This window comes from Vulpes lagopus, chromosome X (assembly GCF_018345385.1).
Source record: "Vulpes lagopus strain Blue_001 chromosome X, ASM1834538v1, whole genome shotgun sequence".
Lineage (NCBI taxonomy): Eukaryota > Metazoa > Chordata > Mammalia > Carnivora > Canidae > Vulpes > Vulpes lagopus.
The window spans coordinates 84,291,830-84,316,856 of record NC_054848.1 but is presented as its reverse complement, the minus strand read 5'-3'; the positions used below and the strand labels follow the sequence as shown (position 1 = coordinate 84,316,856).

Below are 25,027 nucleotides of genomic sequence, written 5' to 3'. Positions count from 1 at the left end.
TACTCTATAAGAGCCAACTTCCAGGGATGCCTAGGTGGTTCAGTGGGTTAAAGTGTCAGACTCTTGGTTTCGGCTCAGGTCATGATCTCAGGGTCTCAGGTCGAGCCCTGCGTTGGGCATCATGCTCAGTGGGGAGTCTGCTTGAGTTTTCTCTCTCTCCTTCTGCTCCTCCCCCATTCCTCTCTCTCTCAAAATAAATAAATAAATCTTTAAGACCTAACTGCCAGCATCTGGACATGTGGAGAGTCTAAACAAGCTTAAATAAAGCCACAAAGTGAATTTGTCATTCTCAGCTAATATTTTTTTAAGGAAGAAAATTGAGTTAGTGGTTCAATGCTAATATGAGTTTATTTTATTGATTTTGTGCTGGCAGTTGATTAATTACAAAGACAGGCATCATGCTTTTGTGTTCTTGTCCCTGACTTAAAGACCCACGTGTGACTTATATAAAAGCTGATGTCAGCAAGACCCTGTAAGTGGTATCATAATGATTATTATATTTACCACTTCTGTTGCCACCTAATGATGGAAATTTTATCTAAAAAACTCAGTTGCAAAATTATGCATTTGCCACCTAAGCTAAGGAGGACTTTTTTTTTTAAAAGATTTATTTATTTATTCAGAGAGAGAGAGGCAGAGACACAGGCAGAGGAAGAAGCAGGCTCCATGCAGGAAGCCCGATGTGGGACTCGATCCCAGGTCTCCAGGATCACACCCCAGGCTGCAGGCAGTGCTAAACCGCTGCACCACCAGGGCTGCCCTAAGGAGGACTTTCTGTTGCAGTGATCCCCATGGAATTTTAAAAAGCAGATATGAGTGTGAGTTTTATTTGGAAATTATTTCTTACACTTCATTCTCTCCTTCTTTTCTTCTTTCTTCTTTTTCTCCTCCTCCCTTCCTTCTTCTTCCTGTCCTCCTTCTCTACCACATACTCAGTTGCCAGTTACAGTGGTGAATAGGAATCTTGTTGTCCATAGATTCAAAATATGATCCATACAGATACTCTCTCTTTTCTTTTCTTTCTTTTTTTTTTTTTACTTTCTCTTTACAAGCTAGTGAAATATTCTAATGAATATCAGGCATTGATTAGGACAAAGGAGGTCTCTCCCATTTTAGGCTATCTGCAAGCCTTTGACATCAGGCTTTAGGAAAAGCATGTTCTCTCAGGCAATTGAATTGCTTTGCCTTGAATTGAATTAGAACACCTGAATGCTAGTCTCTACTCTGCCATGAGCCATCTGTGTATAACCTTGGGCCATTTTGATTGTCTGTATTGGGTTCCTCATATTTAAGACGGGAGAGCCTTCTATTTCCCCAACTTTGTAACAAAGGTAGGGAGGGCTGTTGTGTCTCAGTATCCGAGGCCTTTGGGAAAGCTGGGTATTCACATGCACAGTGTGAACTTGTCTACGTTTGGGAGCCAGTAAAATGTAGGGAGGGATCATTCAAGAAACCTGATGCGGAACAGCTGGATTGCAAAATGAATGTTTTCGAAGCCAGCCACACCATTGTGAGTTTGTCAGAAGCATAGGGGGCTTTGCCTTTCTTAGAAGCTCTCCAAAGGAGGGGTTATCCAAAGGCTTTTCCCAAAGCCTGGGTGGGGGCAAAAAGGCTTGGGGTTGGAGGAGGGTGGGTCATTGTAACAGCAACCCCCAGAGCAATCTGTGAGGGCTTTGTTGGCCTACAATAGGATCTCATGGTGTGTCACTGCAATGACTGCTTTAGAGCTTTTGGTTTTTCTTCTTGGGAAGCAATTTCCACAAGCACCTCCAAAATGAATGTTCTGGTGCTTTCTGGGGGCCGGGTTGATGTTTGAAGTGTTTGCTAAATTCTTTTCATGGCCAGTAGTTGGTTGAGATTTTCTAGTTCTTTTTGAACCAATCTCATTATTTACATTTTCATTTAAAATCATTCATTTCATCTAAATTTTCAAACTAATTAGCATTTTTATGCAAAGAAGAACTTCTGAATGCATAATCATTATTCCTTTCTTATTCTTAAATTTGTGTATTTGTGTTACCTTTCAAAACCTTTCAATGCTAGTTCCTATTGTCTGCCAAAATTAATTTCTTTTTTGTTCCAACTTTTCTGCCTTTGTATATCCTTACAAAGCCTCCTTCTTATTTTCTTTACATTTGGTTGAGGAAAAAACAGCCCTCACTCAATTCTCACCATGTAATAAGCACTCTACCAGGAGCCATGGGGAGATACAGAGAAAGGGATAAACTTGGTTGTTACATTCAGGAAGCCTGTGCTCTACTGGGAAGGATGAGGTGAATACTCATGAGAATACAGGCAGGTCTTGAAACAAAGTGCTATACCCTAGAGGCCACTACCAGAGGAACACCCAAGGATGAGGCTTAGCTAAGCCTATGACCAAAACTAAAGTCAGGGCCAGGGCCAGGGCCAGGGCCAACCTTGAACATGAGGATTTGGCAGAGATCTTCAGGGCCAAGGAGGTGCCAGGGGGTAAACAATTTAGAGACACATAACGTATCAGAGTTAAGGGTTCCAGGTTTTCTTGAGCCAAGGTCCAAGACATCAGTTGGAGACTGCAGCAGGGTGCAGGGTCATGTGGCCTGTCATTGGATTCACTACTAGGACAATATGCAGGATGCTCATTGTACTAACAATGCCAGCCAGTGACTATGTCATTTGAGACTAAGAATTTGAGGGATACTAAGGATTTGATACTAAGAATACCCCATGGCACCTACAGATAACTCCTATCCCAGCATTCATGACACTACACTGAAATGCTACATCCTAGCATTCACAACACTATATTGAGTATCTTCACTCCATCAGATTGTGAGTCCATGAAGTCATGGACTGAGTCTTACACATCTCCATTTCCCCAGTGCCTGAACTATGCATGAGTGCTTTGTATTGCTGAATGGCCTAAAGCATGGGCTTTGGAGTCAGATCTGCCTTTGTTTGGCTTCATTACTTTCCACCTTAGTAACTTACTTATTGTCTCTGGGTCTCAGCTTCCTTGTCTGTGAAACAGTGATAATAATAATATAGACCTCTAGAGTTTGGTGTGGGAGCAAAATGAGATGAAAGATTTGGAAGTACTAAACAGAGTGCCTGTCACAGAATAAGCATTCAATTAGTGCTAGCTCTAATTGTTATTCCATGATTGCAGAATGAATGGGAAAGGGACAAGTGGGCTGAAGAGGGATGTTGGTCTATTTGATGAGGTCAGGACCCAGGGCAGAGAAGGGGCTTAATAGGAGCAAGCCTGGCAGTCCTCCAAGTCTCTCTCCCTTATCTTGGCATCTCCTGGATGCTTGGGAGGCTGAGACAATAGGGATAATCTTTAAGCATCTCTCACTTTGTGTAAATCTTGCAATCATCTTGGCTGTGGCAGATGAGGATTGAATAGACCCTGGGTGGAGGATGATGTTGTTAATATAAACATTTTTTCAAATGTGAAATATTGCTCTCTGTACCCAGAAAGCTGTTATTAGTTTGCAAGCACTGTGCCTTTGGAAAGCCATGTCTGGCAGCTTGAATGGGTAGCTTAGAACAATTAGAAGCTTTGAACACTTTCAAGCTAAGGATTGGGATAAGAATGTTTTGACTCTATGGTTTCTCCTGGGATTTCCCTGGTGTGCTGGACTAATTATCAGATGTAATTAGGAGGCTGAGAAGTGGGAAGACTACAGGGAGCAACATACTTTCCCAGGGACCCTCATTTCTTTGTGCAGAAAACGGATTGGGAAGACTATCTCTCTGTTGTGGAGAAGCAGCAATGCATAGGGCACTAGAAGACAGGAAGGATCCTGGGAATGTGGCTTTACGAGAAGAGCCTCAAGCCTATGGGGACTCATTGCTCGTTATTAAGTTTTAAGTGGTCAGGACAGCCCCCCCCCCCCGGCCTCTGCCCAGCTTCCACCTTGTTCTTGAGGGAGGAATGGTATTCTGGGTCACTTCCCTGTTCTTAGTCCATTTTAGCAAAAGTCCAATTTTTGTGGATCCAAATCAGTAAGGAACCAGTGCTCTTCTTTCAAAACTCATGAAGATAAAGAGAGGAACGTCCACATCTTGCGTAGCCACAGAGTCTATCTACTGTAGGCTCTAGATCTTTCTTATCTGCCTTGGCTTACACCATTGGTCCCAGATTTGGGCTAGGAGCACTCTGTCTTTGAGGGTCTGAGAAAAGGTAACATTTGCAGGGCCATCTGCTTGTGAACTTTTATTCAGAGGTGGAGACATTCCCTTTGGACATGGTCTTAAAGCTATTCTTCTTCTTCTTCTTCTTCTTCTTCTTCTTCTTCTTCTTCTTCTTTTCTTCTTCTTCTTCTAATGGAGAGAGTGTGAGTGGGGAGAGACAGAGGGAGAAGTTGAGAGAATATTAAGCAGGCTCCATGCCCAGCACGGGTCCTAAGACAGGACTTAATCTCATGACCCTGAGATCATGACCTGAGCTGAAACCCAAAATCGGCTGATTAATTGACTGAGCCACCCAGGACCCATGGTCTTGAAGTTATTCTTAATGCAATGGAAACAAGACTACCACCCATGAAACATGGAAAGACAATGGCATCCAGTGTATCTTTATTCACAGGGGCTGTGAAGGCTGTGAAGGGGCTGGTAGTTTGCAAAGTAGAGATCCCTGGGGGCTAAAGGTGATGGCCCAAATATGAAGCTTTTCCCTTCATGATAACTTCAACATGATATGAAGTTTATGGTCACAAGATAATCACATGTCAATCCAATGTTTCTGCTTCCTCCGCAGGTAACCTGTCTCCATGATTTCTTTGGAGATGATGATGTGTTTATTGCCTGTGGTCCTGAAAAATTTCGCTATGCTCAGGATGACTTTTCTCTGGATGAAAATGGTAAGCGCCACCACTGGATTTTATTGTTCCTTTGTTCTCCCTCCTCCTATCCCTTAGGATTTCCATGGGGTCATATGGCCCAGAGAACATCCGTGCATGGACCCTCAAGGGCAAATATTGTTAGTCTTCTTCCTGTATGTTTGGTTACATGAGTCACTAAGTGAAAGGTTGATTGAATGTTGCAGATTCCCAGCGTCCAAACTCAGTAAAACTTACTGTCTATCCCAATAGTGACCATACTTCTTGAACCACATATTGTGTCACATGGGCTGATGGGTGCAATCAGACTATGGGAAGGAACGTTTCTGGTCAGACTTGGATATTATACATATACTTTTTTTCTAGTCAACATCCTCCAGTGACTTGGCTCATGTTGATGATTCCATTTTAGAAAGATTTTCCACTGTGTTTTTAGTGTCAAATCTTTTCCCTCTTCCCACTTTCTGGCTTGCTGCCCCATTCCCCATGCTTTGTGACTCAAGATTCCAGAGGTTGTTAATCTCAGGAAGGAGGTGAACATCTGCCCACCTCCCTTTGCTTGAGTCCAGGCTCCATGTGGAAGTTAATGGTGAATTAGCTCATACAGCAACAAGGTTAGGATATGATCCAGATGAGAATGCATATTCAAAACATCTTTCCCAAATATAAGGGGCAACGTGTGAGAAAAGCAAACCAAGTTGTATTAATATAGACTTTACAAACCACTCAAGTGACAAGACCCTGAAAGATGTGGCATTTTTTTTTCCTGTGTTCACTTGGAGAAGAGACAAATGGCCATAAAATAGCTCAACAAATCCGAGGCTATTTCCAGTTTTCTATGCCTTCTACATCCCCAGCTCAGTGATCACTGAAGTTCATCAACCAAAACAAGATGTAAAACACACAAAAATGAGCTTTCTGCTTAACTCAATTTCCAAAATAACAAAACAAAACAAAACACCTTGGTTTACCAGAAAAGATCCCCTAATATTTCTGGGTAATTGATATTTCAATATGTCTTTAAGTAGGAGGTGACAAGGAAGTGTCCAAAGACTGCCCAAAGACTACCTAGCATCATGGCACAGGGTTGGAAAACCTACAATGGAAAGTTTGGGACTTAGGAGACTTGGTTCCTGGTCCTTGTTCTGCTCTTCCCTTGCTCTGTGGCCCTAAGCAAGAGGCTTACTCTTTGTAGTCTCATCAGCAAAGCGAGTATGATAATTCTCCTAATGCATTAGCACAATCGGTGCCCCCAAATGACCACAATAGGGGTCCTGAGTGACCTGCATAGAAAAGGTGCCCCAAGCATAGCAGACTGAAGTTGAGGAAAGTAGCAGAAACATTTGGCAGACTCCCCTACATGCCCAAGAGCTTTCTATAAGCTCCGAGCAACAGAGTCACTGCTGGCTTATTTATTCATTAAACCAGCATACGAATTTGTGATAATGTGCATTGAAAGTCAAAAAGAGATCTCTATAAATGCATGGTGGTGGTGCTGGTAGTGGTGGGAGTGCCTATTTATAAAATGACATGACACCCCTAATATGTCCTACTACAATACGTGGCTTGTAATGAACAGTAAATGGTAGCTCCCTCTTCTTCCTTTAAATTACTCATGGATGTTTCATCTGTGTGGCTGCAGCCCCTGAACTGTCAATCTCTTCTCCGAGGAAATTAATTAATTATGTCAACAGGTGCTATTTGGAGACATGGCTGGGTCGTCCACAAATGGTCGAGTTGACTATTTAATAACCCACCCAACCTGCTTTTCAACTCCTTCTGTTGTTTCCATAATCCAGGGATTTAAACACCTGGCTTGGCCCAGATGACTTTTGTTAAGTTTCTCCCATGCCTCCCCCTCAGAGCCGTCATTCTTACAGACAACAAGGACCACCTTGTAGTCTCGAGCTGTTAGGTACTTTGGCCTGTGGTGGTTATCCCAGTTTCTAGAAGTTGGTAATATGCCAAGGCTCATTTCTCCCCTGGCTTTACTAAGCTGTCTTTTCTTTTCTACCAGAATGCCGAGTCATGAAGGGAAACCCATCGGCCACCGCTGGCCCAAAGGCATCTCCAACTCCTCAGAAGAGTTCAGCTAAGAGTCCTGGCCCTATGCGCCGGAGCAAGTCTCCAGCTGACTCAGGTAACGACCAAGACGGTGAGTGCTCTTCTCCTAACTGTGCACGCTGACTTCATTTACAGAGGCCAATACCCTCTGCATGCTGGGGAATGAGTTCCTCATGAACACCACTGTATCTCCATGATATCAGTTCTATCAGTTTAGAGACTAAACAAACTTGTTTGGAGTCATGGAGACACAGCTACGACCCTAAGTCTACTCAGATGGATGCAGACCAGAAATCTGGCCTCTTTGCCATGCTTGCTGTAATGCTTATTGTCATGTTTGTTTTCATAGTCATCATCTTCAACATTATCCAGCAAAGGCATAGCCAAGGAAATAACCAAGTCAAACATAAATTTGAAGGAGAAAACCAGAATCTAAAACAAAAATGTAAAAAGAAAATTGCCACCCGAAAGTGTCAACATAGTTGATACACTTTAGATTCAAATTTGACTTTGAACCTTTTAGAAGTCAAGACAAAAAGAGAAATGAGATATTTGCATCATTCCCACAATGAGAACAAAATATATAGGCCAGGTTCTGAAAGGAAGGACAGATTTGTCGCACAGGATTTAATTTAATTAGTGGATAGTGAGTGATCAAAAAAAAAGTGACCTGTGGATCACTGCCAACCCATGAACTATTTATCAGTCTGTGATAAGATTAGAAGTTCGTGCCAAATGCAAATTATGCCACTAAGCAAACATTTACTTCAGCTGACTCTTTTTTCCTAGCACAAATTTTTTTGATAAGGCTAGCATTGTATTCTTAAGCTGGCACAGGAGCTTGCACCCACAGTTTGAGTGACAGTGATCTGAAAGGCAAAAGGCCAGAGAAGTTCAAGTTTAGAAGCTCAGTAGAGCCAGGCACAGACAGTTTGAGTTCTTCATGGTAAGGAAATCATATGGTGCAGAAGAATTCCATTCGTCCCAGGGCTCAGGGCTCTCCATGAGAATTCTTCTAGCCTGGGAGTTTGGGAGCCTTGGGGCAGAAAGCACAAATGCTCTTTATCTCTTCCTCAGTTTGAGACAGCTCAGGCAACCTATTGGCTTTGAAATGCCTGTGGCCTAGAAAAACAGCTTGTCCTGCTGGCCTCACACTGCCAGGAGCATGCACATCACCAGCCATATTTTTTTTTCTTGGGAAGAAGGAACTAAATGGTGAAGAAGCAGCTCGAGCTTTTCATACTTCCATGTCTTTGCACACCCCATTTCCCTACACCTGGAATGCCGTCCTTCCAGCCTACTCTTCTCTGCTTGAAAACTTCTATTCATCCTTCAGTACCTCAACTAGAAATAGTTCCATTCTCTGCAATATCATAGCATGTTCTTCATGTATCTGGGGTAAATATTCACCACACTGTGTCAAAAAGTCTGTATTTACCTGTCTACTTCTCCCACTAAATACTGGGCCCCTCAAGGGCAAGGTGTCATGTTCATTTTGAATCCTCAGTGCTGAGCACAGTGCCTGGGTCCTAGTCAATACTCAAATAATGTTTGTGAGTGAACGGACATGTAAGAACACCTATTTCACCTAGCATGGTGCTAAAGACTTAGTTAGCACTTAGGGAATAGTTGCTAAAGGAACAAAAGTGCATGTGTCCGATGATATCTTGGTGAAGTGTACAAAACAGCACATACATCTATCCACGCCAATTTATTTTGTTCACTCTATGAATACCTAGATTGTAACACTTGGATGAAAAGCGAAATTACTTGTACAAATTCCAGGCAAGGCCTTGCAAAAAAAAAAAAAGGACTCTAAATACTTGATCAAGATTTATAAAGTCTGGCAGTAACTGCTTAGCCAGTCATATTTTCAGAAATGACCATTTCTGGAATTTCTAATCTATATTATTTATCTCTTGCAATGAAACAAATCACCCCCAAACTTAGTGGCTTAAAAGAACAAACATTATTTTATTGTTTCTGTGGGTTAGGAATTTTGGATTGGTTAGCTCTCTGATGGCAGGATCCCTCACATAGTTGAGGTCAAAGTGTTGGTTGTGACCACAGTCATCTAAAGGTTCAACTAGGACTGTAAAGTCCACTCTCAGGATGGCCCGATCTTCTCCCAGACAGTGACTCAGGAGAATGAACAAGAATTGTAGTGCCTTTCATGATCTAGTTTCCGAAGCCACATACTGTCACTTCTGTTTTAGTCTATTCATTAGAAGCAGTCACTAAGTCCAGCCCACATTCAAGGAAAGAGGAATCAGTCTTCACCTCTTGAAGAGAGGTGGACCTATTTTTACACCTCCAAGAATTTGTGGACCTAGTTTTAACCACCACATAACCTATTAGTGAAATGCTGAGGTAGCAGCAGCTTGAAGTAAATAGATTCTCTGCAGACTGTATCCAGTTGGGTTATCCAACACATGTGAACACAACCACCTGTAATTAAACATGGCTTAAACATATGTCAAATTCTTGATCACCAGCATGCTACCTACAGAATTTCCCTTCAAGAAACCATGCACCTCACTGACTCTAAGATATTAGAGACAGAGAAGGAATACATGAGGACTCAATGAATATTTGTCAAATTAAAAGGAGCTGTAATAGATCCCTATGAAGGCAAAGGCAGGTAAGATCTGCTTTTGCTCCTTCAGAACTCCCTTGCTAAAGACAAGGAATGAAGATTATATTCACACACACAAAGTAAAAAGAGTGACCAATTTGAGCCAGGGAATGGGGACTTTACTTGGCAGATACCGGAACTACAAACAGCCTCTACTCCCTACCAGCAAGAAATCTAAAGTGGTATTCTCAGTAGAGAGAATTTAGGTCTTTATTTCAGATAGTTCATGAACATAAATGGAGCCAAACTGTAGTCTAGCTGGCTTAATGGCAATTTCCAGAACATTTGAGCTCATTGCAGATGATGTGTCTAGATCTTCCACATGATTTCAGCCCCAAAGTGTAAAAGGATCTATGTAATGTAACCTTGTCCATTCCATGGTAGTTTAGAACCATGCCCAGGGCATCCACTTAGTGAACATTCCACAGGGGCAAAGCTGATCTCAGGCAAAACAGTACTTTAGGTAAGGTTTGGATTTGACATACACATTTTCCTTTTCCCATTTCCATGTCACTTAGGACCATTTCAAGCTGGGAAGTGGAGGGGATAGGATATGTAAGAGGAGAGAGAGGCATCTGTGTAGGAAGGCCTAGTGATATCACTTCCTGGCTTTTTTACTTGGAGCAAGTTTCTTACCTTCTCTAATACTTGGTTTCCATTTTGGTTAAGACAGAAGTTGCTTGTCTACAGGTAAAAATCATTTTCCAATATTATCAGTTATTTCCAATTTACAGAGCTGTGCGATAGCTTTCACAGAATTGGAATAGGATAACCAGAAGGATGAGCTATAGACAATGCATAATTTTGCATCAGCAAGTATAAGGTTTCTCAGAGTGGGGCTGAAATTCTTTGTTCGTTTCTAGGACACAGCAGTGCCACCCTGTTTCCATCCCGGGTTAGTCTGTCTTGGATATGGGACTTGGGGGATGGATTCACCTTTTTTTTTTTTTTCATTCAACCTGAGTAACTTGAGGTTGAGAAAGATAGGCCATTTCCAGGGAATTTTAACTACCTTCCTTTGAAGGCAAACGACAGCCAAAAATGTTCCTCTGCAGCAGGGACTCAAACCAAATGAAACATTGGCTCAGTTCAGGTCAGTTAAAGGAATGTTTTGATGTTCTAGTTCATTAGAAAATATATAGGTTTGATTCTGGTTTGAGCAAGTTTGCTAGGTTTTCAAATATTTTTTAAAAAGAACAGAGCAATGGAGTTGGGAGAAAGTAAATATTTATTTAAAGCTATGAAATAAAACAAATCTTTCAGAGGAGGGTAATAGTGAATAAGAGAAATTAGTCAATTAGACATCCATATATATATATATATATATATATATATATATATATGTACATCTGATCCAATTCATGGTTCAGTTCATATCTGGGTTTGGTTTGCCTTGAGGTTTAGTAAATTGATGCGATCTGGTCTGTAATTTGCGTCATAATTTGATTCCTTAGTACTTAAGTTGTCTTTTTTTTTTTCTGTTCTTCCCATGAATAAATCCAAGTTGGTATACTTTATTCCCTTTGAGTTCAGTGCTCACTCCTGCCAATACTGAGAGTGCCCCAAATGGAATGTTTGTTGCTAAGCCCTAAATGTAAGTTAAGGGAGGATTCAGTTATCTGTATACTATTGCTAGAAGGAGCTCTCATTCTCGCTGGGCAGAGCTGCTGGACTCAAAGAATCCAAGTCCCATTAGCCATGTCTGCCTTTAAAGTAGGACAGGGAACTGTGGTAAGCAGATCAAATCTGAGGCCACAGGTCTCCTATGGGGCATTTGAAGAAAGCTTGTCCAGTGCCCCCATTTTGATTAACCCAAGACTTGCCATTTTGATGGGCAAAAAAAGGTAAGCCTGGCCTCAGAGCTACAGGAATACCTTTCTAGCATGTTTCTTGCTGTTTCCATTTCAGCCATTAACGTGTTAACTTTTCCTTTGCTGCAACTACCCCCAATTGAATTGAATTCAATTGAATTAAAAGGACAAAGTAGCTAGTTGCTGGGAAGGAATCTTTTCTCTTTCTTTCTTTCTTTCTTTCTTTCTTTCTTTCTTTCTTTCTTTCTTCCTCTTCTTCTTCTTTTTTTTTTTTCTGAAGGAGTGTCCAAGGATGCTAATTACCCACCCTGGTAGGCTGAGAGAATTGTAATGTGATAATTAGTTCGTTGTTGTTCAGTAAGTCATTGTTGTAGCAACTCACTATTCCCCACCCTCCTTCCCCCAACCTATGCTACCTAGTCCTGAAGGTCAAATCTTCCCTGTTCCCAAAGCCCGGAGGAAGAATGGATTCTCTACCAAAAAATACAGCCTTTGTACTGGGAGGTCATGGGACACAACACAGTGGGGAAGGGGGTGTGGGTGTTCATGGGAGAATTGTATCCAGGAGTACTTCTCAACCCATCACGCTGCTTTGGGTTGGCTAAGGAGAGACCTGGTTGTTCTGCCCTTCCTGAGTGTGACTCTCTGGACCAGCTCTGTCCAGTAGAAATATAATGTGAGCCTTGTATATCATTTTAAATTTTCTAATAGCCACAGTTAAAAAGGTCAAAGAAACAGGTGAAATCTGTTTTGATAATATATTTGACTCAACTCAATACATCCAAAATATTATCATTTCAAAAAAAAACCAAAAAACAAAAAAAAACAAAATATTATCATTTCAACATGTAATCCATGTAAGTAACATTCTAAGGAGATATTTTCCATTCTCTAAAATCGGGTTGTATCTTACAATGACAGCACGTCTCAATTCTGGCTCGCCATGCTTCAAATGTTCAAAAGCAACATGTGACTGGTGGCTACTGAGTACTGTAGCAGCCAGCACAGTAACTTAACTCCCTAAGAGAAGTTCAAGATAACAGTCTTGGACATAGATGAAATGCTCTGCACTTTGCCAAATACTTCCAAATTCATCACCTCAGTTGTCACTCATGATAGCACCATGAACTAGATTGGGGAAGGAAAATCATCCAGTTTTTTTAAAATTTTAGATTGGGGAACTAAGATAGAAAGAGGTTCAGTATTCTGTGGTCTTCTCAATGTCATGCAACTATTTAGCACCCAAGAGACAGAGCCCCGCTGTCCTAGCTTCCAGGCGGGCAATTCCTGCACTGTCCTTAAGGCAAGATGTGAAAAAGCCCCAGAGTGGTAAATAGAAAGGTCCCATTTGGTTGGTCCTTGCTCCCTTGCTTCTCAGCTTCCTTCCACCTTCCCTCACCTCCAGGCAAGGGATGTGGAGAGGCTGGGGAGTGGAGTGGCATCTGTGTCCTTTGCTTTGTGCTCCATAAAACACAGCTATAAGGAATTAGGCACCTCTATTTCCAGTGCCTAGACATTCCATCGGCTTCCTTACTGTCACTCAAGGGGAAGTGATGCCCTTGGCAAAGCAATGGGAAGAGAAAATGTTTCCTCCATTCTGATGCTAAAACCACAGCTTATGTCTAGTTTCCGTGGGAGAACTACCTTGCATCTAAGGCAAGATTTCCACCATTATTGGAGAACCACTTAGGAAATTGTGGAAGCAAACAATATAATTGGGGTCACTGAATACCCTGCAGGGCATGGGATGTGGTGGTGGTGACCCATCTCCCTGTAATAGTCGTCCTGTCAACCTGCTGTAGTCTGGGACTTGTGTTTAAATACGATTAAATCTCTATCTCTAGAGTTTTGGTGCAATACATCGTAGTTCCAGGTGATATGGGGAAAAGGAAAATATGAATTCCCTGTCACTCAGAATTGGGGAACCAGCATGCATATATATTTAATAAATTACTTACAAATACATACATAGTTCTGATTATGTGCCAAGTAACTGTTCTTACCATTTTATATGTATAAACCAATTTAATCTTTACAACAACCTTGTGAGATAGGCACAATTACCCCCATTTTGCAGATGAAAAAACTAGAGCATATGAAAGCTGAGTGATCTGCCAAGACCACACAGCTAATCAGTGGCAGAGCTGTGGTTTGAACCCAGGCAATCTGGCTCCATAGTCCACAATTTAACCATTGCACCATGGTGCTCAATAGAAATGAACAGTAATGGTTTGTTTAAGTGCCCATTAAGTGCCCATTAAGATAAGTAATGGCAGTAAGTGCTAAGGGAAGCCTTCTTGGAAAAACTGAGGCTTGCAGGAGGGTTATATTTCAATCAATAAGGAAATGGATTATTTCTTACAGGGGCAAAAAGCATCAACAAAAGAGCAGGGGTGGTGATGAATGTAACATATGAGGGTACAGGGAGGTGGCTGTTAAGTCTACATTTCCAGCCCAACCTTCATTTGGATATTAATCCCATGAATGCCTATCAGACAGTCCTACTTAAATGTACCAAATACAATGTGCCTAAAAACCAAAAACATTTCCTCCTCGTGCTCCCTGTCTGACGATAGGATCAATTCTATTCTATTCCCCAGGTCAAGCCTGTCTTTGAGTTATCTTTGATTCTTCCTATGCTTTAATCCTTCAAGTCCACTATATGCTGCTGTTGTTTGAAACATCTCCACGTTACTCACATAAGAGTCCCTTCCTTTCCCTTATCACCTGATGCCAGGATTACTCCATAGACTCCGAAGTAGCATCTCTGTTTCAAATCTCGGTCTCACTATGCATCTGGTGTGGTGCCACCATATTTCTCATCCTAAAACACATTTCCATTGTTTCCCCCTCCCAACAACCCCCCCACCTCACTGCTGCAGAACCTTCAGTGGCTTCACATTGCATTCAGGAACCACCTCCATCGTAATGGCTGAGAGAGTAAAAAGAGAAGTGCAGAGGGCCATGTGCAAGGGCTATGTTTTCAGAAGCACAGCAATAAAATGCAGAAACCAAAAGCAAGGGGCTTCACTCCGGAAAACTTCAGTCCTCTAATGCCTGTCATGGTAGCCAAAGAAAGTCCTCAACCCAGAGATTGAAAAATCATCCCTTTTAGAAGGGGTTTCCTAACTCAGTGCCTATATATTGCATAGCTCCTTCTATCCCTTCATTTCTAGTAGTGGGGATATTAAGAGAAAAAGATATTGTTACAAAGCCCTTTCTATGTACTAAGGCACTTAGCTAAGGATTTTATGGATAGTCTGTCATGTAATCCTCAAAACAACAACTGAGACATGTATTCTGTCCCTTTAAATGTTACAGATGGTCCAATGGAAACCTACAGAAGCTAGGGGGACACCCAAGGCCACACATCCAGGCTAAGCCACGATTTAGAACCTTGACTGGTTCCAAAACATGTGTAAAATCAGTGCAGTTTTTTCTAGTTTCTACCCCATGAAACCAGGAGTGAGCATTGACAACAGGCTCCCTCCGCCAGAAACATGTTCTCAGTAAAACCACCTTCAACAGGAAATAAATATTGTCAGCATTATCAAGTTGCAGTAAATAATCCTGGCACTTCCAGCAGCCTTCTTACAGATGTTCTCTTCTTGCGGGACATTGATCTGTGTCAAAATATTGCAGGAATGCGTGTACATATTTGTTTTGCAAATTCTTATATCTCTCCTTATTTAGAAGATTCAAAGCTGCATGCTGCCCCAAGAGTCTGATGGAAATAGATTTAAAATCCCCATTCCAACTCCTGAAGCAACAGTATCTCACAACCTGTGATTAAATTTGGCCTGGGAACCAGCCCTAGGATCAGAGCAGTGAAGAACTATTCTGTGCCCTCAGTTCTGGCTTCCCTAACGGATGGGTCTGGGGAGAGGGACACAAGCTTTTCCACCAAGCAGAAACAATTAGTCAAACCAGTCCAGACACCCATCCCAGGGGTTCTATGGAATGAGTGTGTGAAAACCACAGGCTCCGTCTCTTGGCCATGTTCTGAAGTAAGTTGAAACCACCATGATTCTACTTGGATGGCCTTCCAGAAAAACTCCCTGTATATATAGGGAGAAAACGGTATGTTTGAATCGGAATGAAGGAACACTTTGAGCATCTCAATATGAGAAAAAATAAAGAAGTGGCTGAATTATGTATTGAGATCTCCCTCTGCAAGGCATTAGGGAATTAGAGAAGACAAGACAGAGAACCAATCAGAGAACAAGGTCATGGTGAGAGGCATATGATATACAAATCCAGGAGGTCACTATCCATTGAGGAGAAGCAATTTATACCCTTTAAGCAAGTCCTAGTCTCTCTGAACCTCTATATTCTTGTGATTAAAAGGAAGCCACTAATTTCTGGCCATCATTTGTTGGGGTTATCAGGAGAATCATGTGAATCCATATATGGTAAATGGTTTGAAAACAATTACAGAACTACAACTGCAATTATTAAGACGGCTCTCAAATTATTGTCATGGCCTTTTTTTAGACTGGGGTTATTTTTAGCAACCAATATTTTGAAATAGACATCCAACCAAAGCCAACAGGCTTGATTTTGAGTTGAGCTCCCGTGTTGGGACTAGAGTGAGAGGAAAAGTCAGAGCTAAGTGAATGAGCATTATCAATTTGGTATCTTGGCAAAGGTTAGGTACAAAGCAGATGCCAAGCTCCCCCGCTTTCCTTTCTGTGCCATTCTGGCCATCCAAACTTGAACCCATAAAGTATAATGACTTGTCTAACTCACTGCCCAGCCAGTTCTATAATTGCCACACCTGGGGCTACTTACATCCACCTTACACAAGCTGTATCCCAATTTCAAGGGAATCCATAGTCTAGGAGCTCAGCATCAACTCTGCTTGGCTGGTGACCATATTTTGTCCTTGGCTGTCAAAATTGGACAAAAATTGGACTGTCTCCTTGTCCTTTGGGCACTGACTCAACCATCTTGTTCCTCATTCATGGTAACCCATCTTCCCCCCCCCCCTACACTTAAATCGCTATAAATAGGTAAGTCAGCCTAGTTACCTTGCCAGCCATCTTTTGTTTGGGTTTGTCCTGCTCTGTTCTGACAGAGCCAAACATTTGAAGACAAGAACTGGGGCAAGGGCAGGCATAATGATTCAGAGAAGCGAGTGAGACAAGCTGTATGCCTGAGCCAAGCTTGGCCATTGTGCTGCCTAGCTGAGGGGCAGCAGCTGTTTGGAGTAACAGACCTAACACAGATACCATCATCCCATAGAGCTCAGTGGTGTGATGGAAGTTACATGCCATGCTGGCTGCTCTGGCTCTTACTGTTTCATGACATTGTCTATGATACCCAGTCTGTTTGATGAATAAAAGAAGGTTTTTGCTAGATACTTTCTAATCTCAGCTAGATAAGTCGAATAAAAACCCAGTAGATGGGCAGAAGCTCTGGCGTCTACTTCTACCTTGTCCTATTCCTTTCTCCTTTCTCCACAACTTTTCTCCCCCCTTTCTTCCTCCAGCTGAAAGTTGTCATAGGCGGGAAACTGAGTGGGGAAAAATTAGAGAGGAAAACAAACCATGAAACTCTGGGAAACAAACAAAGGGTGGCAGAAGGGGAGGAGGGTAAGGGGATGGGGTAACTGGGTGACAGGCACTAAGGAGGGCACATGATGGGATGAGAACTGGGTATTATACTATATGTTGGCAAATTGAATTTAAATAAAATATTTTTAAAAAGAAAGTTGTCATACAAAGGAGTCCCAGAAGCAATTCACCTATAAAAGCAAGAGGGATATAGCAAAAACTGAAAACAAACGGAAATACACATAGACTTTGGAATCAGAAAGATGTGTGTTCAAATCCTGACTTTTGCATCCCTAACTAAAGTGAGCCTCTCTTTCCTCATTGGAAATGAAAATACAACTAAAAGAAGCTATGTTTTTTTATTATTATTATTATTTTGCAGGGGTAGAGGAGAGTACATACAAAGAGTGCCTGGCCTATCAGACACCAAATAAGCAATCATTATTATCTTGGTTTTTATTGATAAGATTGATAAGATGGCCTAGGAGACTGAGAAGTCCTAGATGCACCTTGTTGTAGAGGGAAAACACTGCCCTGTACAATGAGAAGAAAGGAAGGAAAGGATTTGGACTCTGAGGAAATAAAAGGTGGCCATGGTGAGACAGGGCTATGGTTCTGAGCAGGGGAAGGAGAAAGACAGACAAATCAAAGGGGGCAAAGTCTCCCCTCATGCATCCTCAAATAGCCGCTGTGAACTAGAAGTTCAGAGACGAGCTGAGGACATTTTGTAAAGAAAAATAAAGGATAATGAGGGATGTCACAAATGGTCTTACTTCCGGCCGCTCTCACAATGAACTATCATGGCTGTTCATGTGGATGGGCCAATGTGAGACTGTGCATGGTTCATCAGACCCTATTAGCATTTTTTTTCCTGCTTCTTCTCTTACTTGACATTTATAGGAATTAGCTTCAGAGTCTATATCAAATGGCACCCTGGCAGGTAGTTTTTCCCACAGAATCCATAGAAGAAATGCACATGTGAATGTATTTTTATCTAGTCTATAAACGTAGGGGCTCCTTCAGCTTGAGAGAACTTGACATCTGCTTGTGCGTGTTATGTTCTCTCATGTCTCTCTATGTCCACCTTTGGGTTTTATTCCATCAGGAAGTCTGGGGAAGTGTTTGCATTTCCCAAAAATGCAGTGGGTGGCAGTTAAGGTATTAAAAAATAAATTTTCGGGGCAGCCTGGGTGGCTCAGCAGTTTAGCGCTGCCTTCAGCCCAGGGCGTGATCCTGGAGACTCGGGATCGAGTCCCACATCGGGCTCCCTGCATGGAGCCTGCTTCTCCCTCTGCCTGTGTCTCTATGCCTCTCTCTCATGAATGGATAAATAAAATCTTTTAAAAATAAAAAAAAGAATTTTCAAAATGCTTGGTGAATGTGGATGACAAATAGTCTTTCATTATAGGTAACTTAAGATTGACTAGCCGGGGAGGGGCAGAAATCAACATAGACAAACACACAGAGACTAGAGAGAGAGGTATTCACAAAATATGTGTTTATGTATTACCCCTAAAGTTTTGGAGTGAGAGACTTTCTGAGGATATTAAGAAAAGCACTGGGAGTTGCACAAGAACCTGTATGTGCAGGTCTATGTCCAATAAATAGGTGGAAACTGCCTCACCTGCAGACATGCTTGTGATCAGTTTTCTCAATTTTGCCAAGACCAGTGGGCCCATCCTCAGCTAGGTAAGAGTGTAGGTGAAAAAGACAGTTGGGAATATAGTAACTACCACTGTGTAGCATGGCTGACAAATGCTGGGGAATGACAATCCATTGTTTCCAAAGGATGCCTTGATCCCTCGGAACCAAATAATCCATTGTTGCCAAAGGAGGCATTGATCCCGTGGAACAAAATTTCAGAGCTCACCTGGGGAAGTGTCCAGTGCCGTGGCCAAGCCTAGCCCCCACAGTCTCCATGCTGGTTGGCACAGATCACACTTTTCTTGGGGTGGCTTACTAGTGCATGCACATAGCACTCTAAGCTTATCTGTCCTCTAGGTCTCTTCTGTTTTGTCCCTTCTCTCCCTCTCCATTGCTTTAAGTCATCATCACCTCTCACCTGGACTAGTGCATGGTCCTCTTTTAAAAAAAATTATTTTAAATAAGAATTTAAACAGAGTAAGGGGAGAGGCCGAGGGAGAGAGAGAATCCCAACTTGGGACTTGATCTCATGACCCTGACATCACAACCTGAGCCAAAATCAAGGGTAGGATGCTTAAGCAACCGAACCACCCAGGTGCCCCTGGATTAGCACGTTGTCTTCTAACCAATCTCTTTGTTCCTACCCTCACTCTAGCCTACCCCATCCCCGTTTTATCCCAGCAATTGGAGTAATAGTTTTAAAATGCAATAGTGATAGTATCACTCTCAGATTTCTTTCACGAATGAAACCCAAGTAAAAGGCCCCACAAAAGGGAGCACCTGGGTGGCTCAGTTGGTTAAGAGTCTTCCCTCAGCTCAGGTCATGATCCTGGGGTCCTGAGATCGAACCCCATGTCGAGCTCCCTGCTCAGCTGGGAGTCTGCTTTTCCCTCTGCCTCCTCCCCCCTGCCCATCCTCTGTCTTTCTCCCTCTCAAATATTTTTTTAAAAAGGCCCCACAAAAGGCCCCCACAGTCTGTCCTTTACACCATTCCCAATCTCATCTCTTAGAATTCACTGCTGGCACCTGTGCTTGAGCCATTTTGAGCTCTTTGCACTTTATAAACGTACTGTATTCCTTTACACCTCTGTGTCCTTGCCCCTACTGGTACAATCCTAGAGTCTAGAATACCCTTTCTGTCCTCTGCCTAACCAGTTCTAATTCTTCTTTTTGTAATGGCTTTTTTGAGGTACAATTCACATTAGGTTGTACTCCTTCAGAATGTGCAGTTCAATGGATTTTAGTTTAGCCACATAGCTGTGCAATGGTCACCACTATTGCCAGAATATCTTTATCCCCCTAAAATAAACTCTGTGCCTATTATCACACACGTTTGTTTCTCCCCAGCTACCCACTTCAACCCTGGCCAGCCCCTGGCAACCATTAATTTACTTCCTGTCTCCATTGATTTGTCTCCAATTATTCCAGAGTCATCCTTCAAGATTTTTTGTTCAGGTGTTGCCTCCTCCTATGTACCTCTCAGTCTCCTGATTTCAAAACCTCTCCTTTGCGCTCCAACAATTACCTATGCATGGCTCTGCCATAGTACTTAGCCCACTGTGTTCTTGCCCGGCTCACCACAGGAAGTAGTTTACTCATCTCTGGAATCCCAGCGTGGCCTAGTTTAGAGAAAGCTCCCTGTAACTACTGGCTAAATGAATGAAAGAGTTTCAGGAATCCCTGACAGAGAGAAAGGTGTCTCAGTAAGTATGTGGGAGATGCATTCACTAATACACAGCTCAAGCCAGATAAGTGGATACCTATGTGCCCATATTTTAGCTTGCTTGCACTTGGATAAACTCAGTAACCACCCCACTGGTGTCTCTTCCATCTCTATAGTTGATAACACAGGTTCCAAAACTTAGGGAAACATTATCCTAGGTGGAAGAGAGGACATTAGATTCTCAGAAAATATTCATGATACAACAATTTAAGCTTTCCCTTCCTTCTTGTTTCTCTCCTTCCTCCCTCTCTCACTCTCTGCCCCATGTACCTTTGGGATATTTTTAAAAAGATCTCTTTATTTGTAAACCACATTTCAGAGTATCTCTGATTAGCAGTGTTGGTCCTTGGATTTTTTAAAAAAATTAACTGTAGCAGGAGATGTCTAAACATGAATCCACTCGAGAGCTGTTTAATTGTTCCATTTCCATGCACCACATTTTTTTACATGATTGGATCTTTAAAAAGCTCATTAGCAAAAGAAATATAAAACCATTTACAAACACAATGGAATATCAAGACATTGCATACTAAACCATCTCCTTTTCAGCATTTTGTTGGACTAGAGAGAAATGAGGGTGCACCCTGCCTCTGACCACCACTGTCTGCCTTCCTCTGTCATTGTGCGTTTCTCCTGGTTTCATACTTCGGCTTTCTTTTCTTCTTCTGACCTCTTACCCTGTCTTCCTCATCTCCCTTCTCCACTCCTGATCTCTTTCGCTCCCTTGTTACTGATTTCCACCTCTGCCCCTCTCCCTCTACAAGCCTTTATGTCTCACACTATTTCTCTTCCACTTTCTTTTCTATTCTCCTTCCTGGGTAGTTTCCTTTCTTTTTTTCTTTCCTTCAGCTCTTTTCAGCCAGGATGAGGCAAGGAAGAGAGAGTGAAGTGTGTGTGTGTGGGGGGGGGGGGGTGGTGAGCAGGAAAAGAGAGAGCGGGGAGAGATTGGCCACGGGGCTATCCTGTACCTGCCACAGCATTTACCACCAGAGGGGATGCGCCCCTCGTCCCAATCACCCAGATTCCTTCCACTCTAAAGGGAAGGCACAGAACCTCTTTTTGCCTCACTTTTTTTTTTCTGCCTTGTAACATCAAAACAAAATCATATGTTCCCACACTACCTCCCAGAGATGGTGTTAGGGTCAAACTTGGGAATGAATATGAGAAAGGTTTGAAAAGAACCAGAGCCCTGTAATTGGAAGCACTCAGGGGAAAGGGTGGGAGGATTACGGCCCTGCACTGCTCCAGGATCTAATTAACTGAGGATTGCTGTTCTGGCCCTTTCTGAGGAATGTGTTTCTTCTCACCTTTGTTCCGCTCATCAAATCACTTGGTTGTCTGTGTACCTTGCTTGAATGTTCTTAGTGTCTTCAGAGGGGAAGGATAACTGGTTCCTTTGTATGCTGTTGATTCTTACCCCTTCCTTTTCTCTTGCCTCGGGCTAGCAAACGGGACCTCCAGCAGCCAGCTCTCTACCCCCAAGTCTAAACAGTCACCCATCTCCACGCCCACCAGTCCTGGCAGCCTCCGGAAGCACAAGGTATTATGTCTCTTATACCTTACTAAACCCCTTTGCACTCGGACTTCTCTAAATGACTGGGTGAAGGTTTGCTCTGCCATCTACTCCAGCAATGCATTAAGGCCAGAATTTCCCTTCATCTGGTCCTTGAGCTTGAAGCCCTGGGAATCCCAGCAGGTGCCAAGCTTCTAGTCACTTTCATTTTGTTCCTTCGACCAACATCCCCCCAGCCTAACCCCCTACAATTCCCAGTTACACTTAACCAAAAGGAAGAGGTTAACAAAGGTCCTAAATACCTGAGTTACTGGTGTCACCAAATGATGCCTCAGAGGATGAACTGGAAAGCACTCAGGACAGCAAAGAGGGCATTGAGCACAGCTTATGTCCCCAGGCACCAGTCGGAAGAAGTGACAAAGATAGCAGTCAAAGAAAGTTAGCACTGAGTGACTCCCTTTGGATTTGCTGGACATCAAAACATGAACACACCCTAGTTTCACTATGTATTCATCACTACCAGGCAGTTTCTGGTACATTGTAGGAGGAGAGGGCACATATACACCACATCAACCCTGCCTGGGAACCATTTACACCACTAAGTAATTCCAAATAAATATACCTCAAAAATAATACAAGTTTGTAAACTCTCTAGCCCCACTTTCCAAACAGATGCCCACCCAGAAATCTCTTCTGTATAGAAAATCTGGAGCAGTTACTGCCTTGGACCTCACCTCTGAGGCAATGTGAACGTGGTTTCTTTTTCGATGGCCACACTCTGGAGCAGATTCCTCTAGAATTCTTTTGTCTTCTCCCTGCTCACAAGACCTGGTGTGAGATGGAAATAGGCAAAAGACCACCATGTGGCCAACTCCATCACGGGACCATAGATGGTCAGAGCTGAAAGATTTTAGATGGAGATAAATTACTTTCATTTGATTGTCTCGATAATCTTGGGAGGTCAACAATTTGCAGGAGAGGAAATGAAGACCCAGAAAGGTTAAGTTACTAGGGTGACATAGCTAGGTGGTGGAAGACATAGAACTAGCACCTGAGTGACTGCCAGCAGTATGCTGGAGCCAGTTCATGCTAGCTCACAAGTGTTGATTGTGTACATCGCTTCTGAGCTCTATGCTCAGCAATTACAGATTGGTAACAAGAACTCCGTTGTGGTGGGAATATTTGCACCATGGAAATCAGCACACACTACAAATCAAGGCTGTGGTCTTCCCCCTCCCCTGCCCCCTACCACCGGAAAGTTAGTTTTTACGAATGTAACAGCACACTACTACCTGACATCCATTTTCATTTCTCTACATTAGGACTCTACTTTCTTGGTTAATTGACCATTACTTGTTCCATCATTCCTACTTCCTATTCTGTTCCTGTAATGACCCCTTTAGTTTCCAGTGTTGACCCCGACCAGAACCTTCTAATTGTCCTGCTCAGCTATTTGGTTTCCCCAAATGAGGATCTGCTGAACTTTCTGTGCAGCCAGTGTTACGCAGAGGTTGTAGCATGGATGAAAACTACCCTTACCGTCAGCACTTGGTTACTCTTCTGAGCAGCAAAGCTCATTAATTATGGATGCTCCAAGATGGGGAGTAGCCTCCTTCTGTCGTTCCACTCTCCAACAGGAGCTCCTATGCTACATTGCTTCTTACTGTCTTTGCCCTATGCATTTCTGCCCTTATCATCCTTCTGAGGAGATTGACCTACCCCAGCATCTTCATCAAAAGCAATGGGGCAGCTTGGACATTTATTTGGCCTGCTCACTTGAGTCATTCAGCTTTTCACTTGACCTGTTCAGTTCATTTAGGCTGAGGACCCATCATCCATAAGCCTGTTGAGGTGAGTGCTGGCTTTGTCAAACCATTTCTCCTGGTTGGGTTTGTGGGCTTTTTTGTGTGGGTGTTTTGTTTTGTTTTGACTCAATTCTATGAACTAATTTAACCATTGAAGGACTAGAACAAGCGATAGATGGTGGCACTGCCAGAGCCTCTCTGTGGGATTGTCAGTACATCCTTTTATTTTTAAAATGACTCTTTTTTATGACAGTGAGGCAAACACACATGAAGTAACAAATCATATGATTCTCTAGAGCAAACATTTAAAGAATCTGGGTTTTGGTGAACTTCTTACTAACTTTTTAACTTCTTACTTTTATATCATTTCAAACTTATAGGAGAGTTGCAAGAATAATATAAAAAAGTTCTGTACACTCTTTACACAGATTCACCAGTTTATATTTTTGCTCCATTTATTCTTTGTGTTCTCTCACTCCACACCCCCACACACACACGCATGCACATGCACACACACACACACACACACACACTTTACCATTTTTTTAAACATTTGAGATTAAGTTGCACACATCATACCATTTTACCTCTGAATGCTTGTGTGTATTTCCTAACAGTAAGGATATTTTCATTCCTAACAATAGCAGAGTGATCAAAATCAGGAAAGTTGTACTGGTGAAACACTGTTATATACGCTACAGCTCATACTCACACTTCAGCAATTGCTGTCCAGATTCACACATCACCTGCAGTTGTTACGTTCCTATAGTCTTCTTTAAACTAGAACTTGAGTCTTTCTTTTTGATGATGTATGGTAGAAATGGAGAGTACAGGCCAGTTATTTGGTAGAATGTCCTTTGATTTAAGTGTGTCTGATGTTTCCTTGTGATTAAATCCATATTATGCATTTGGGGCAGAATTGCCATAGAAGTAATATGTCTCTCTCAGTGCATCTGATCGGGAGGCAACAGCCTCATGCTTGACACTACCAAGATGTAGGGTGAACTGGTTTTTCCAAATAAGCTAAAAAGTGTCTTGTGACCTTGGCTCAGGCCCCCTGGGTCTCAGGCCTCAGCTTCTTGTTCCTCCTTCTACATAGCTACCTGAACCTTAGATAGCACCAGTAAGGTCCTTGGGCAGTGGGCCCAAGCAGTTCTCATCTGAACTTCCATCCAAGTGGACCTGAAAGGTGTGAGTCATGGTGGAAACAGGAAGCAGGTGTCTGAGGCCATGACTTTCCTCCTGCGCAATTGGAAACAAATTTGAAGTCCCAGCATCCCTTTGGTAACTCTTGATGGCTGTGGCAGGGCCCTAAGCTGTAATCAGCCTCTTGGCTTCCCCTCTTAAGCAGCTCATGGAGAATCCTCTTTAATGCAGCTGTGAGAGGGTTAGCCAAAGTCCGCATACTCGAGTGCTAACAATATGGACACAAAGTAAGTCCTTGGATAGTT

General features: G+C 42.5%; 1 protein-coding gene across 1 annotated transcript in view; it reads left to right on the top strand.

The window, feature by feature from the left end:
• DCX (doublecortin) overlaps nt 1-25,027 on the top strand; it is a 138,739-nt gene that overhangs the window by 78,593 nt on the left and 35,119 nt on the right. Inside the window, exons 4-6 of the mRNA XM_041740461.1 lie at nt 4,745-4,847; nt 6,844-6,981; nt 21,704-21,798. Of these exons, the coding sequence (XP_041596395.1) occupies nt 4,745-4,847; nt 6,844-6,981; nt 21,704-21,798 (336 nt within the window). The remainder of the gene's footprint in view (nt 1-4,744; nt 4,848-6,843; nt 6,982-21,703; nt 21,799-25,027) is intronic.